The following is a 17,840-nucleotide window of genomic DNA, read 5'->3' on the forward strand; positions in this document are numbered from 1 at the left end:
TAATTTCCTCCTTACATTTAAATTATCCACCTAATTTTATAACCACGGCCACACAATTGTCCTGGGTATTTTCTTCTTTTTTTTCAGTTTGCCTATCCTACAAACTTGCGGTATGGCTTCTCAAGCCCTATTGTTTTATTAACGCGATAGCGTTAAGGAGCTCGTGTCGCAGAAAAGCCGGTGTCGTCGGCGTCGGCGTCGGCGTCCGCGGCGTTGGCCGTGAGCGATAAATCACGGCAGGCACTTCATAAATAAAAAGCAACTTCCAAGATGGGCTAGGTGGGAATCGAACCAGGGTCTCCGGAGTGTGAGACGGAGACGTTACCACTGAGCCACGAGTTCGATGCTTCGAAGCGGTACAAAAGCGCCTCTAGTGAACGCGGTGTTGTCTTAGAAACGAGCTGTTTCTAAGGCTCAGGCGTGCGTCGCTTGCTCAGGCGCACATTTCGTTGTCGCGCCGAACGCTGCGTTGCTCGACGCTCACTGCGTCCGATGCGGGGCGCGTAGTCGCTGCGCCGTAGCCCATTGTCTTACACCCCTTGGCGGGTCGACGGGAACGCTGTCGCGTTCCACTCTTGAAGGCGAAGCTTAAGCGTCCTCCAATTTTTTTTTATTCGTTATAACCTGTCATCCACCTGATGATGCGGGCTTCCCTCACTTTAATCTCATTTCGTCTCTGAGGAATAAAACAAGGTGCGGTCTGGTCAAGAGACGTTAGGTGCAACATTTTTTTTCTCTTTTGTTCTCTTTTATATTTAAATATACAGCAAGTCCACTTACGGTTGGGACGGGTCTATCGGCGCCGCAGGCTTCAGTTTGCGGCCGAGCGCTCCACTCGGACAACTGCTTGTCGGGACTCTGGAGCCTTCCTGCAAACGGTTTTTGCGACCAACTGCGTGAGGTTCGAAAGCAGCGAGGTACATGCACGACTCGTTTCGTTGTTCTATAGGGCGTTGTATGCGTAGGGATCACAACGAGGCGCTAGGGACGGGAATCGTAGATGTTTTCTTTCACCCACTGCAACTTGCGCGGTTGCTTTGCCGTGGTAAATATAAGTTGATTCTAATATATGCAAGACCGCCTAGCCCCATCCTCCTGTAGTTCTTCTCATTACTTTTTTTATTGAGATGAAATCTTAATTACGCACTTAGAATTTCGTATTTCTTGCAGCTCATAAATATTTATTTAATGGTTTTTCTGCGCTCTTCCTAATCCTCTGGTTGGCTGTCATTCGTATAAACATATACCTTTTACACTCACCACGGTAGTTGAGTGAATACGGTGTTGTGCTGCTTAGCACCAGGTCGCGGGTTCAATGCCGACCGTGGCTTCTGCATTGCGATGGTGGCAAAATGTGAAAAACGCTCCTATACTTTCAAATAATTAGGTGCTCGTCAAAATTCCCAGGTGGTCAAAATAAATTCGGAGTCTCCCACCATTGTACAATACTCCAATAGGCACCGAGATTTTTTTTTCAGAAATTGTATGGACATCAGCAAAACAGCGCACTGTTTTTGATGGTTTTTATGGATTTCCTTATAGCAGGCTCATCGACCGGAGGAGTGGATTGGTAATAGACCATAAGTGTTGGCCCAGCAGAAGCAGAGTTGAGGAGGATCAGGAGGCCCGAAGTGGTGAATAGCCGTTAGGCTATTCGTCTTTGAAGAAATTTCCTAGAGTCTCGCCGAGAGCCCCGACTAGTCGAGGTACTCGATGACACTTAGGAAGGCTGGTAGCTGATTAAGACTGGGGAAGAGGGTGTCTTCCTGTCGTGAACATGGGAGCAGGCTCCCATGTTCACGACATGGCGCGACTCTAGGAAATTTCAATATTGGTGCCGAAACTGCTGAATACGACATATAATCAACTCCTCTGGCCCGTATTAACAACCTATCTTTTACTACGGGCATTGTTTTCAGGCACGTTGAAAATTGCTTGCGTCTGTCCTATCTTCAAAGGAGGCAACCAAAAATAAATGTCCAGTTATCGTCAAGTATCAGTTCCGCCTATTTTGTCAAAGGTATACGAAAGCGCAAGAAATGTCCAGCTGCAGGATTTTTTACAGCGAAGAGGCTAGCCGATTCGTCTAGCCGATTCTAGCTAGCCATTTTGGCTAGCCAACATCTGTCGCCCGCAAGATATAAACTCCTCCGGCGCAACACCATGCGCATGTGCGAGAAAAAAAAATATAGAAAGCGCGCTATTGGCTGCGCCAGTAGTGACGTCATTGCCCTCCGTCGCAGCCGAGCGCACTCGTAGCAGTTTCTCTGCGGTTCCGAAGTGGAGCCGGGGCTACCGCGGAACCAATGGGTAGGAGCATTTGCTCGCGTAAGGCGAAGACGTGGGCTCGTGGGCCACCTGCGGCCAGTTAGTCAGCCATTTTCATTTCGATTAATCTATAACTTCTGCAATTTAATTATTATGTACAAAGAATTTCCCCTATGTCTGCCTTGGTGGCTCTCTTTCTTACGATATATATATATATATATATATATATATATATATATATATATATATATATATATATATATATATATATATATTTGCAATTGGTCCCCTGAGTTGCAAAAAATTGCAAAAAAAATTGCAATGCATGCTCACTGACCTGGAGAGGCAACGCAGAAGAGTGGGTCTAAAAATTAATCTGCAGAAAACTAAAGTAATGCTTAACAGTCTCGGAAGAGAACAGCAATTTACAATAGGCAGCGAGGCACTGGAAGTCGTAAGGGAATACATCTACTTAGGGCAGGTAGTGACGGCGGATCCGGATCAAGAGACGGAAATAATCAGAAGAATAAGAATGGGCTGGGGTGCGTTTGGCAGGCATTCTTAGATCATGAACAGCAGGTTGCCATTATCCCTCAATAGAAAAGTATATAATAGCTGTGTCTTACCAGTACTCACCTACGGGGCAGAAACCTGGAGGCTTACGAAAAGGGTTCTACTCAAATTGAGGACGACGCAACGAGCTATGGAAAGAAGAATGATAGGTGTAACGTTAAGGGATAAGAAAAGAGCGGATTGGGTGAGGGAACAAACGCGAGTTAATGGCATCTTAGTTGAAATCAAGAAAAAGAAATGGGCATGGGCAGGACATGTAATGAGGAGGGAAGATAACCGATGGTCATTAAGGGTTACGGACTGGATCCCAAGGGAAGGGAAGCGTAGCAGGGGGCGGCAGAAAGTTAGGTGGGCGGATGAGATTAAGAAGTGTGCAGGCATGGCATGGCCACAATTAGTACATGACCGGGGTTGTTGGAGAAGTATGGGAGAGGCCTTTGCCCTGCAGTGGGCGTAACGAGGCTGATGATATATATATATATATATATATATATATATATATATATATATATATATATATATATATATATATATATATATATATATATATATATATATATATATATATATATATATATATGTATATATATAATTGAATGCAATTGCTTGCGGATAGCTCGAGGTAGAAACCTTTAACAAACTGCAGAAGAAATCTCCCATGTGCTACAAAAATAGCTGCGTTTACCTCGCCAGTCAATGCTGTGATGTACGTTGACGTCGTCTGCCAATATGAAGAACCCACTCTGGCGCTGGCACCTTCTTCTGGGGCCGAGATTGCTGTTGATGCCTTCGCTGCATCCCCTTCTGAAGCAGTAATCAGTTCCATCGATGCCGTCGAGCATTCGTCGAAATACAAAGTCGCTGTTGACGACTGCATTGTGGACGTCTGAAGAACTGCTGTTCTGATTATATGACCAGACCTCACAACGGTAGCAGCTGATGAAGGCTTGGTTTGTTTCGGTGCCTACGGATATGGCTCAACCCACTACGGGGGATCGGCAATGAATCGGGTGGCAGTAGGTAAGAAGGGAAGAATAGTCAAATTCAATTTTGTAATTTAGAAAATAATACTAAATGAACACTAATTGTTATGATCAATTTTCATGCTGTATTATTTTTAATTTTGAAGTTCATATTTTTTGTTCATATTGCGGAAAGTAAAACAATGAAATTAACATGACAGTCTCCTTGGTTCACTTACACAGTTAAATATCGCATCAAATACGTTTTTTTATTGCAGCGTCATTGTGCCGGTGCGGTGATGAAGCTCACAACTTCATTTTCCTCTAAAGTGACAATGATTCGCCTCAGATGTGGCACGTTCCCACAACAGGGGCATGGGCCGAGAATCGGGCGGACGTAGGAAACGCACAAAAATTGAAAGTCACTATAGCATACGGCAAAACAGGGTGAAGGCGAAGGCCAGCACGCCCAAGTGAAATTCATTAAATTACTTGACCTTCTCATTTGAATGCGATGTTACTTCTTACTTCTTTTTTTCTCCAACAGAAGATTGCGAGTTTGACTGCCTTAATTCATGCTACCTTGGTTAACTGTGCCCTACATAACTGCATCATAATTAACACATAAGGTCATGATTCCTAGTGCCTAAATAACACTATAATAATTAAATGTAACTTAGTTAACTTTACCTTAACACCATAGGTCGTGGGTTGTAGCATCCTAACTAACGCTATATATTCTTGACCTAATTAACTTCACCGTAACACGAAAGGTTGTGTATTCTAGTGTTTTAATTAGCTATATATTAATTAACTGTCTCAATTAGCTCCGCCTTATCACCAAAGGTCGTTGGTTGCAGTACCTTTCTAACTCTCTAATATTGAACTGTGCCATTATTAACTTCGCTTTAGGACGAAAGGTCGTGGGTTTGACTCCCACCGGAGGTCGTGGATTCTAGTGCCTGAATTAATTCTATCTTAATTAACTTTGCCCTTTCTTGGCATGCCGAGCGCCATTGGAGCCAGCGGTGGCAGAAAACGACGACGAGCGTGGGAGCAGGGGCACAAGCGCGTATCTGCGCGAGGCGAGATCACATGACTTTCTGTACCGCAGGCCACGTTTTCGAAGCCACCGTCTGATGAGGCATATAAGGCTTTCGCCTTGATAATTACAAGTACGGCACTTCATCGAGGACTAGAAATATTCAGAAGTGTAAACAACACAATAACGCGTAAACTAGGAGTCGGACAAGATTAAGAGAGTAAATTTTATAAAGTGGCAACTCCAGCAACAATCCAAGAATTCCTTTATTATGTTTAGGGAGGCGGAGGTGGTTATTTGGGGCCCTATGTTGCGCTATATGTTATGGTTGGTGCTCCCCTTACTGCCAAGTCTTATTACGTACCCGTACGCGAGAACCAACCGGTACTTCGAACGCCACTTTCTCACGGACCAGTTCAAAGCCCCGTACAGTGTCTACGACCGTCCTTGGAGGCGCAGCGTCTCAAACGACAGCGTCTCTCGGTTCGAGCAGAGGCGCAGCTTCAAGTGAAAGCGTCTCACAATGCTAGCGGTCTCAAGAGAAGAATGTGAGAGCACTCCCCGTATCACCGTGCTATCGTGCGGTACCACGCCATGTACCGGTACCACCGATACCACCAGCACTACGGCACGGTGGTAGCGTTCAAGCCGAAGCGGAGTTGAAGTAGGGTTCAAGCACTCAGCAAAGTGAAACAAACTGTATAATTTTTTTTTTGGATTCAAGGGCACTATAACGTAAAACTATTCCAAACTTTTCTATTCCAATTCTGCTATCAGCCCTCCACGATTGGTCAAAAACTTTTTTCGACCACCCCCCCTTCACCTGTCTGTCACGCGACGTCACGAATACTGCGATACCTCCCCATCTGATATGATGTGTACACACTGATTATGCATGATTTGACCGAAAAAAGAAAAACAGTTATTTCTGATTCGACCCCTTTTCGCCATTAGCCCTCGGCTATTGGTAAAAAGTTTTCGGGCTGCACCCACTTCACCTGCCTGTCACGCGACGTCACAAAACCGCAAGAACTCACCGCGTCAAAATGACGTGTACGCGATAAAGATGCATCAATATGCCGAACAAAACTGAATTTTCTTCGGAATAGCCGCAGGCTGCCCTGTTCCGAAAGGAATAAAAGATGGCTGCCGCCGATCACTCAGACGCTGGCTACTCGCACCTGCCGGAGAGCATGGGTGTATTTGCGTACAATAAAACTTCTTGCGTGGCCGTGTAACGTTTTCGAGCACTTTCGGCACGTTCACCCCCTCATTCTGCCAACTCTTCTCTGCTGAGGGTCCGTTTTAGCGTCATTCTTGCGCTTCCGTTGCATGCCGCCGCGATTTTCGACCAGCCACCGCAAGCTAAGTAAGGGAAAGCCGACCAATCGTAGACGCCGGCACCACCCTCTTCATGCGGTTATCGACTTTCAGTGCAGTGGCTCGGCCCCATCGAATCCCTCTTCACTTGAGCGTTCTCCTCGCCTCTTGTCAGCCAATTAGATACGACAAGCCGCTTAGTGTAGGCAATGTTATTCGTTTTTCAAGCAAACAAAAGTGACCTCCTACGAACGAGGAGAGCGTTTGATTGGTCCGTTCAGACAACCCTGCGGGTGACCGCCCGGTGCTTGCGTTAGTGGTTACGCAAATTTGACGACAGGAGATTGGAATAGAAACACATTGCAATAGTTTTACGTTATAGGGCCCCAGGAATGCAACATACAGAACATCATTCGTTTCAATAAAGAACAAGCACAAAACAAGCATCCGAACCACATACTTGGTGATAACTATAATAAGGTGCTGCTGATAACAATGCGAAGCACGTAGCGCTCCCCGCATACGTTTCCCGGTAAAGTTCAATGTTGCGCCAGCTTCCGCGGCGACGGCAGCTTGCGACATGTGGAGTGACGTCAGTAGCCTTTCCTATATAAAAGAACTAGCCTAGCAACTGTCTTCATTGTTGTTGCAGCGCCGCAATGGGTAGGCAAGGCATAGTTAGGACTTCCGAGGCGCAGAGTGAATATGAGGAAAGGCGAACGAAAAAGAAATAACAATACGACCAGCGCCGGCATGCTGTCAAAATTACCATTAATCTAAATTGCCACTACTCTAAAGCAATGAAGCATTGCATACTCTCCTCAGCAGTTCGAGTGGTGGTTTACAACAGCTACGCTGGGCATACGCTTTCACAGGGGTGGGATGCGGAGTCAATATTTTTTTATGTTGAACGTTTATTTTTAAAATAAATGGTGTTCCAAACGTACCGCTCCGTTCTAGGCTTTAACCACATGGATGTGTTTGGTGTTTTTTGAGGTTTCCCTCACGCTACAACGTTTTTGCCATGATTACTCCAACTTTGTTTATATCCCTATTCATTCCAAACTATTTTAGCTGAGAAACATAAAACGAGTGTTCTCTTAACCTTTTCTGAAGTATAAAAAAGCGTTTAGCTTTTTTTGAGAACTAACCATAATTCATGTTCAAACCATTTTTGTGAACTGATCTCGAAAATGATTTTGTTTAACGCATTGGTAAAAAAACGCATGGCTGTATGGTACCACTTTGCGGCGCTACATGTAGTACCGGGGTCACCCGTGGTACATACCGCGTGAAGTTAGGATCAATGCGGTATTGCACTACCTCTGGGATCGGCCCTTATTTTTTTGCTCACGGACGCCGACACGGAAAATGCCGACCAATGGGAGGGTAACAGCTTCGCTGTAAAATTATGCAGATTTAAAATGCCCATGTTGGGAATCTGTAAAGCAAAGCTTTCGCAACGTGGTTAATGAAATGCTAAGAGTTTGTTACTTCGTTCCTGCATTTTTGGCGTATAGGTAACTATCACACGCGCACGTGATACACGAAGAGACAAGGCTTATGTTGGTTTATATTTCTTTTATTCTTATTTTTCTATGTAACAATCGCTCCATCACCATTCACCCTTGTGGGTATGTGCCAAAATATAGAAACTATAATGAGCACGCGGCGATCACCTCAAAGAACACTCAAGGACGCATCAAAGAATATCATCTCAAAGACGACAAATCTGATCGAATCTCTTTACAATACGCCGTAGTGGTCATCCGTGTCTAAAGGTCAGGCAGCTGACGTCGAGTATAACTATACTTGCCGAATTACATCGACTAATGGGATAGGAATAAGTCAGGCAAATCTATTTCGAAATAAATTTTCGAACGACTCGTTTGTGTTGTGGACTGTCTTCACCCATCCAGCGGTTCGTGAGTTTTGTTGTCCGGGCATATGTCCGAGCGGCCAGTCGCGCGGCTATTTTGCGTGCATTCCCGGGCTTCTTTCGCGCTAATTTAAAGCATGCGTTTGAATATTAACGTTAAAGAAAATGACATATTCCCCAACGATAAAAAATGACATTCTTCAAAAGTAAGCATTCAGACAGCACGCCGCAGGTCTTAATCCGCAGCTATGATCGCTAAAGTAATAAAAAAATAATTTGCCCCCTTTCTGCCCTGTAGACATGCCCTGCAGACACATCCTGCAGACATGATAACACCGGACTGTAATTCCAATGTGCGAGAAAACATAATTCTGTTAGCGCAAACTCAAACACAAAGCCCCTTTCCCAGCTCCCCTTTGACGTCTGCCTGAGTGGCCGCGGCCGCTAGGTTGCAGTACTGTTTTGTGGGTGACTTAACCTAACCTAACCGCTTCGCTGTAAAAAAAAAATTATGACAACGTCAGCGCTAACCGTGTAGCCATTACAAGGTAGGCGTGCTTCAGCTAACTTCGTTGTTTAGTGTCGGTGAATAAATATTTCATTAAAATAAAGATTAATTTACTATACCATACCGTGGTTTATTCAAGCCATGTTCCACAAGATGAACGATCCACGTCCGGGCCTTCCAGTTGGTCCCAAATTTGGTAGCGCATCGGGCTGGTATGATGAGGTCACCGGGTTCGAAACAAACCACGGGACGAATTCGGGTCACTGCCTGTGTGTTAATCTATTCTCCCCTCTCTCCCCAGCGTAGGGTAGCAAACCGGATCTTCCCCTCTGGTTAACCTCCCTGCCTTTCCTCTTCCTCTGTCTCTCTCTATACGTACAGTCATCAGCAAAAGTTTACGGCATGCCGTTTCCCCTTCAAATGTGAATTCCTGCACTGTTCCTGCACTGCATCACACGTCGTATTTAAAGAATCGCTGTGTAGGTGGCGAAGGCTACTACATGCTGGAACAATTAATTCGAGACAGTGTGACCACGCTTCACGAGAATTCAGTTTTTGGTAGATCCTGCGTCCCGTAAACTTTTGCGATTGACTGTACGCGCCACTTTTCAACGAACCTTTTCCATGCCGCCATTGTTCACTGTAGGCGCGGGTCTGGGCAGGTATCACTGTTCAAACAAATGCTTTGACGTCAAGTTGAAGTATTAGGCATGTGCCCACATGGTCTGTGCTAGTCTCCAATGAACCACTTTGATGCCAATTTGGATCACTGAGTATGTGCCAGTATAGGTGTGTACCGCGCTTCAGAGGACGTGTTTGACACAAGCTTAGGTAAATTGGCCTGTGCCACTCGGAATACTGTGTTACTTTACAATGAAAAAAAAAAGATGCCGTTAATGTCTCCGATGCTGAGTGGAGTCATTAAAACTTCCTTCTGGTCGAGTTGATGCATACCTAATTTGAAAATTGTAACAGCGCTGGCACATGCATCAACAAAGGAACAAGGAAGAGACGCAAGCACAGACTGTCAACTAAATATTGTTGATGGAAGATGGATATCTTATATAAGCCGATAGGCAGAAATGAAGTGGAAGTGAGCGATACAATCGAAAAAAAAAATGACATTGCGCATCGATGCACGTAAGTGCCGGTAATCGACGGAAACAGGCACAGAAAATAAAAAGAAACTAGAAAAAGGCAAGGGATACTAACAGACAATCAAATCAGTAAGCGGTCGCTCCTAAAGATTGAAGCTCTGCAGCAAACAGCGATAAAGAGGGGGTGCTTACGCACTTGCTGCCGCATTTCGTTATGTGAAACGCCTCCAAACTGACGCGTGCCGTCGTGTCAGCACTCATACCAAAAGTCTTTGTCTCTCCCAATCCAGCCTCGCAACCCCTGCATTTATTTACGTGCGCGACCAAATGTGCGTACTGCTCCTTTAAATCACTTACATTTCGGGCATGGTCCCCCAAGCGTTCATTAATGCAACGGACGATTTGGCCGACATAAACCCTTCCACACTTCGCGGGAATTGCGTAGGCCACTCATAAGGAACACTTAACGAACGGCTTGTCATGCTTTACCTGACAACCCCCTTTTTTTACAGTTGCAGATGCGTGGGTATAACTGTTCCAGCTTGTTGGGTGCCGAAAGAACAACGGACATCCCATGCCTGTTGGCCACCTTCTTGAGATTGTGCGAAGTCTTGTGTAGGTAGGGCACAACCAAAGGCTTGTCGGTCCTCCGACGGTCATCAAATGAGTGGAGTCAAACTCACCTTACAAGCTTTCCTCAAGGACAGCAATTCAACGCATTGGCAGGCTGCGTCACAAATGCCCTGGATATGTGCCGATTTTGACTGAACGCATTTCACGCCAACGCTTCAGCGAGCTGCGCCATGAAGACACCAGGTATTTGTCCATATTCAATGAACCTCTTTCCAACTTGTGTCACTGAGCTATGGGCCACTGAGTGTGCGGCAAGCGACGGAAATGTACCCAGCGTTCGCAGGCACCAGCGCGCCGCACTTTTAGTCCCGAAGGCCACGCATCGACTTCCTGACAGTTCCACTAGATGGCGCAGCGTGTTCAGGAAGGACCGCAAGAGAGGAGCCCAGTGTCCGCGTGACGCGTTTCGCAGCGTTCGCACGCACGCGCGAACCACGCGATTTGGAGGCTACGGGCAAGCTTCGCGGCGGCAGCGCTAGATGGCGCTGAGTGTTCTTAGGGAAGTGCAAAACAGGTGTCCCGCTGCAGTACGTGCCTCCTACACAGCTGGTTTCGATGGTGGCAACAGCTTGTGTCGCTATATCGTGCAGTGCTAACTCATTGCTTCGACAGTCACTGTGAGGAGGAAATCCCCCGCATATTTTTTTTTTGTAAATGCCCTTGCCTAAAACAGAGCTAGCAGTTTCTAACTACTGACCGGTACTCATTTGAGAGTAATACATATCGAGCAGAGACGAGAGAACTTGCACCGCGATAAGGCGGACCCTGCCTTAGCCCAAACATCGAACTGAGACCACACTGTGTTTCAGGGATTTGCATAATGCATGCTGGGAAATCGATCGTGTCTATATCGTATGCTACTAACCACTGCACATTATGTCCAGCAGCAAAGTACGCTTGGACTGGCAATTGTTCTTCAGCCGTAATTGGGATTCTGGGTACACATTGAACTCTTCTGCGTAGGCTGGTAATTCGAGTGTCTCCTAATGGAAAGCTCCCTAATATTATCGTTAAGGTTTGCACGCAGCATTCACAATTGCATTAAAATCGCATATTGCAGCCAATTTACAGGACGTGCGCAAAGCTGCTTATGCTACTTACTTACGCAAGGCTTAATCAGCTCATGCATTAGGAGAAAAAATAAATATATCAGAGCTGTTGCTGCTTTCATTTCTGAGTATACTGTGCTGTTGTCCTCCCGTCGACACAATTGGAGGCAGTGGTTTTACTCAATAACAATTATTTTTGTTCGGATTTTTTGCATCAGGTATTGTGCATGATATAATAGTGACGCTTAACATTTGCCTGCGCTTTGTGTTCCTTTCTCCTCAGTTTTGAGAGAGTCTTCCTAATTCGACACTATCTTGAATGCCCCTTGCGGTGTACCTCCGTCTCTTTCGAAATCTGCAAGGGTCTCTTGCTTCCAGGCCCACAGGGTGCTGGAACAGAACAAGCAAACATGTCAGAATTGACATTTATATTTAGGTATTCGAATAGTAGCTGTGCTGCTTCGGGCATATTCAGAAACATACGAATTGATACAGCTAAAGTATAGAAACACTTGCTTTACCGATGTGAAATCATTGCCGAAGCAAGACGTCATTATACGTCTTTTTTTCTTTTATGTGACAAATACCACACGAAAAATGCGCTTTTAAATATGGAGCCGCGCCTTTATACCACACTCCTAATTTCGAAATGAATAATTTGAAATGCCCATTATATACTACACTCACTTTATGCACGTTTTGATGCTAACAATAGACAAAAGTTACACTTTACATTGAAATTAAATAAAATCTTATGTCGCGTTGTCCTACTTCATGGACGACAATATTACAAGGTCTCTTAAGATCTCTTTTAAGAGGTGAACGGCGAAAGCCTACTCTTCCTGCTCTTATCTATGGCCTCTTTCTCTTTGCCTCTTCTCTTTCTCTTCTTTTAGTTGTCGTCATTACAAGCCGTGGTTAGACATTCTGGTCTTATCATAGTCATTAGCAGTAATTACAAGTTATTTCAGCCATAATTAGTCATTACTGGCCATTACTAAGCATTTTTAGTCATTTCCAATCAATTGTAGTCGTTAGATATATTGGTCTTTTCATAGGCATTACTAGGTATTACAAGTCATTTCAGTCATTATTAGCCATTACTGCTCACTAGTAAGCATTTGTAGATATTTGTAATCAATTTTGTTCATTACAAGCCGTCGTTAGACATATTGGCCATTTCGCAGTCATTAGTAGTCATTACAAGTCATTAGTAGTCGTTTTAGACATTACTACTCATTACTAGACATTTCTAATCCATTCTGGTCATTACAAGCCGTCGTTAGACAAATTGGACATTTCGGAATCACTAGTAGTCATTACGAATTATTAGTAGTCATTATTAGTAATTACTAGTCATTATTGACCTCTATCAATCTCTATTATAGCGTTATAATTCACTAAATGTCACTATCAATCATTTTTCATTCTTTAATCTGTCTTTAATCTGTCTTCATATGGCGGGATGTCGCTTCGGCGGTTACTCCGGCGGTCAGGTCTGCTGACACAAGTTTCACTATGACGCTAGAAAGGCTGTCGCCTTAACAAAAAAACAAGAAAGTTGGTGTATGTTCGTAATCATCGCGGTGTATTTCGTTCTCTTTCTTTTTTTTTTTGTAACAGCAGCGACGCAAAATTACCGCTCTGATAGGATTTATGAGACCCACGCCTTAATCGCGCACGTTCGCGCTTTTCCAACCACAACAACGTTCCATCAAGCACGGATCGAATTATGCCAAAATAGCATTTTCGCAACCGCGGGAGGAAAGTGCACCACGCACACCGAGAGAAACGTGTTTTCGACAAAGTATGCCGACTGTCCTAAACCGTACATAATAAAAGGCGCATGTGATGTTACGCAGCCGGTGAGCTAATGGCTCACCAATTCTGCACTTCGAACGGAAGCCGTTCTGGGCAAGTTTTACGAAGCTGAACATCGCGAAATAAAGCAAGCTCTGTTCCGCAAATGACGCACCCTTTGACAGAACGGGTGATAAGGTACCGAGGCAAAACGCGCGCCTGCGTCTTGTAATACACACGTGCACAAGAATGCTCGCCGAATTTCATAGGCGCTCCACTGTTGCAGCGCTCCGGGAATCGAGTGTGTCACTGTAACAAGGCTCTAAAGGCACAGATTTGGAAAATCATTTCTGCTGAGAAGCAACGGAAAGAACTTGCCGCAAAAACGAGGCGCCTAATCCACCTTTTTCATGTTCCTGTGCTGCCCTCTGACGCACTCCGCTGGAAACGTTTTGGAAGGGTGTCGGGGATTTCGCCGGTTGATTTGTACACCGGGCCCCATGTTGAGTGTGCGTCGGTTGTGCGGTTTGTGATTAATTGTGAATGGTTTCTCCGGGGCAGCATGTCGTTCACCCATCGAGTATAGTGGGTGAACAGGCCCGAGTGCGCTGTTGTGGTAGCAGCGCGGCCGATGAAGGCACGCTGAGTTCCGTCTGCCGACGCGGCTGCCTTGACTTCGTTGTCGCTGATGTCTGCGATTGCACATCGCTTTTCGTATTCCTTTTACACATTCACTAAACATTTCGCATATTCAAGAAGCCTTCAAGCGCAGCCTTCCACGTTTGATTTGCCAAAGCGGTGCATTTGATTACCTCTACAGCTGCAGATCGCTGTTAGCATCGGTTATTGTAGAAACGGCGCATCGCTGATGTCAAATAATCTCAAAACGTAGAAAAACATACAGGCGAGTCACTATGAGCGGCCGAGTCCCTTAAGCAACTGCAACTGTGATCCAGACACATACATATTACGGGCTGTTACTACGCATTCTCGCTTTTGTTTAACGTCATCATACTTAGTTTGCGCGTGCTATAAAATATTATTAGAGACAGCTGTACGCGGCATAAGTCCCCACTTATATGCCGTGTAGTTCTCTCGCGAAAAGGCGGATGTCATCGCTGACACCGTTGGGAACTGAGCGAGTTTATGCTGCTGTATCGAATGCACCGTCTCTTCTTTCCTGTTTGACGCAGAGGTAAACAATGCTGCTTTATAATTAAGAAATATCTGCATAACAACACACACAGACCCACCATCTACGGAAAATGCGAAAGGCAGAGTTCGGGAACGGTGACCAAAGTACAAGATGTTGGCACAGCGCTCTGTCGCCGCTTGCCGCTTATTGTGTACCTGTCGTGCGAAGTGAAGGGTAGTTATCAAATCGCTATAGGGCCGCAACCTAACTATAAGAGCAGTTTCCTTCGTCATGACTGCTTATTTCTTAAGTCCAGCTCCATCGGTAGCGGGTGCACGAACTCGACTGGGCCAGCCCTAACCAAAACTTCGCTCAACAAGATCAACACTGCCTCAAACTTCACATGCACGGCTTGAGAGGACTGAAGCCCGTGCATTTCAACTTCGAAGGCATGTTGACGCATTTTGGGCGCGAATAATATTTTCAAGTGAATGAGCTGCAGCTATCACTTTGTCGGTTCGACGGCTGATGAAGTAGTGTTCGGTCACGCTATCACGGTCGGCACGCTGATTTTGTCGGTGCTGTCGACACGAAAGCCTGCCACGCCATATGACAACTCGCCCTCGTTGGTTGCGTCGTTGTCGGCCTGTTACTATCAAATGGTCTCAGTAACACAGCGCATAATAGGCGACCAATCGTCGGGGTCTTGTCGGTCTCGTATCGACCTAATGTTACCACGCCTTAAAACAGCACATGCAGTCAGGCACGTGCTGCCACCACCAGCAACAGTGGGCCGACGCTGCAAGAAGACTGCGTCAGCAACGTGTTCTTGAAGTGTCGCCCAAGTGTAACGCACGGGTTTATCGATAAATTTGACAGCCGTCAATGCAACGCGGCAACTGCATGGTTCACGGTGCAGTCCGGACTAAGCGCTGGCCTTTTTCTGCTTCAAAGTGGAGTTGCAGTCTTACGCACGTTTTCGGCACCGCACCGACGTCGACCTACCCAGAGCTTCAACGCGGTATACATGGCACGAGCGTTTGCAACAGCGCGCGTCCAAGCGCTTTTTTTTTTCAGTGTACTTTCCCCCGATATCTGGCCGCGCAACCGCGCGCGTCCCTTTCAAAATGTTTCGCGACTAATCCGCTAGGGTAGGGCGCATGCGCCGAGGCGCCGGGAAAGAGGCGGATTGCGATGGGCGTTCACGCCTGCAGCAGCAACATCAGCTGCGCGTGGACTGTAGCCGGCTGACAGCACATTCAGTCACGAAATACGGTCGACTGTCGATAAAACTGCGAAATTTAGATAATTTACGCCAAAGTGCGGGAGACACCATTGAAGCAAGTCAAGGTGGTAGAATGATTCTTCGTGCATCTTGAGTCACTATAATTACAAACCAATTAAATAGCCAATTATTGTACCGTAGCTTTTTTATAAAAACAATTTAATCACTAGCTCGACTCAAATGATAATTCTAGGCTGCCAAACATTAGTAAGGAGTAAAAATATGTTTCGCAATTGCCAAGCAAGCGTTCCACGTCAAACATACCGTTAAACACGGTAGTGCCTTCACCAAAGCTGGCCACTTGGCCACGGTGGCCACATTTCGATGGGACGATATGGAAAAACACCGGTGTACTTAGACTTAGGTACACGTTAAAAAATCCCAGGTGGTCAAAATTAACCTAGACTACCCCACGAAAGTGTGCCTCATAATCAGATTGTAGTTTTGTCACGTAAAACCCCACAATTTCATTTTAGCGATACATTTCACTCACAAGTAAAATGGAGGCATTTAGGCAAGTACAAGGTTAAGTTCGCCCTAAGCTTGGTATTCGTGGTCTATTGCTGGCCACCACTGCACAGACATAGCAAAAATAAGTCGTGTATACAAATGTTTTAGCCGCGACTGAAGAGGCTCAAAAGACGTAGGGGTGTTTGCGCAAGACAAGGTTAATCGCAATCTACTGAATTGGTGAGCAGATGACTACGTGTTAAGTGGGCAGGACGCAGACGGTGTTACGGCCCTTTGTGATTCGTCACACTGCTACTACGAGAGCTAACCAGAAAATCTTGGGCCTTAACCTTTTTAGCGAGATTACGGCTGTAAATGCGAAGTCAGCATATCCATTCCCAGTGGTGGACATTTATTGGACCGGCCTGGCCTGACCCACTGACAGCGCGGCACGGCGCCAGTGTAGCCTCAATGAACGAGCCCGATGGTGGAGCCACCTGGCAAAGTGCGGGCTGCCTATAAAAAAATACGTTGCAGTATATGCATATCGCCACTATCGCATTTGCCCTTCGGAACCACCGCACGCATCCGAGTTGCCCTGTTTGCAGGCTGCTTCATCGACTTTGTTTTAGTCTATCATTTATTACAAGATGTCAAGCTCAGAGTACACTCTCACTGGATTCAGCGACTTCTTGGAGCGTCGACGCGTCGCCTTCGTCGATCCTCTACCAAGCACGCGAGTCTGCAGCGTCTGCGGCATGGTGCCTTCCCACTCACTGCTCCTGTCTTGCGGCCAAGTTCTGTGCGTGCCATGCAGGGCGCAGATCCAAGAACAGGAACCGTGCCCTTTCGACGGCAAGGACTGCCTCGAGAGTAACGTCGTGCCACAAGACTTCAAGTTGGCCCAGTTGGATAAGTACAGCATTCTGTGCCCCAACAGTGAGGACTGTGACTTCACCGGTACTCTGTCCACGCTTATGCAGCACCTCGTCAATTGCACCAGCGAAAAGGTAGAGTGTCCGAAGTGCAGACAGCGTGTCGCTCGCAGCGTCGCCATTGACCACACACGATGCTGCTCGGGAGTCGCTGATCCAGGACCGACGGCGAGTACAGGTGAGGCACGCAGTGGCGTCATTCGAGCAGTACGAGATATCAGGAAAGGTCTCGAAACATTGATACAGCGGGCGCCCGGCGACGTTCTTGACAAGGACTCTGTGACCAAGTCCATCAACTCGCTAGTGAAGTGGATCACCTTTCTTGAACGCGACTGCACGAAAGGCGAAGAAGATCCGGTGGGCAGCAGCCAAAACCGAACGTTGCCCTCAGCCGCAGAACGGTCACTGTTCCCTGCGACACCTTACCGTGCCGCTTCCTGGCCGAGCGTTCACGTCACTCTGTGCTCCTTCGACGTCCAAGGAAAACTGGAATCGTTGGACAACGACAAAACTGACAGCATAACGCATCCTCCATCCGTGCTGGGTGGTTACTCCTTCCGGCTCGAATGCGTTCTCAATAAGGATGAGGACGGGGAATCTACTGTGTGCTTTAAGTTTTCGCTCGGCGAGGGCAAATGGGACGGCCGCTTGTCTTGGCCGTTCGACAGAGAAGTAACAGTCTTCCTCACCCATCCCACTGATTCCGAGAGAGACATCCCGCTACCAGTGTGTCTGCCTGATAACAAGATGGTAAAGAAGCCGGCGCCTGGCTCTTGGAATGAAGGGGACACTACCTGTACAGTTTCCTGGGAATACGTTGAATTCAATGGATTTGTTGATGGTGGCAGCATATACGCGAATGTGGAGCTCACTTAACCGAGTCACTCATTTGCCCTGTTTATGA

The 17,840-nt window shown here is 46.3% G+C and overlaps 1 protein-coding gene across 1 annotated transcript; it reads left to right on the forward strand.

Moving 5' to 3' along the window:
• The first annotated feature begins 16,651 nt into the window (after positions 1-16,651).
• LOC142558371 (uncharacterized) lies at positions 16,652-17,812 on the forward strand. Its single transcript, XM_075670514.1, has one exon. The coding sequence runs from the start codon at positions 16,652-16,654 to the stop codon at positions 17,810-17,812; it is 1,161 nt and encodes a 386-aa protein (XP_075526629.1).
• The last annotated feature ends 28 nt before the right edge of the window (positions 17,813-17,840 follow it).

Source organism: Dermacentor variabilis, chromosome 9 (assembly GCF_050947875.1).
Source record: "Dermacentor variabilis isolate Ectoservices chromosome 9, ASM5094787v1, whole genome shotgun sequence".
NCBI classification, from domain to species: Eukaryota; Metazoa; Arthropoda; class Arachnida; order Ixodida; family Ixodidae; genus Dermacentor; species Dermacentor variabilis.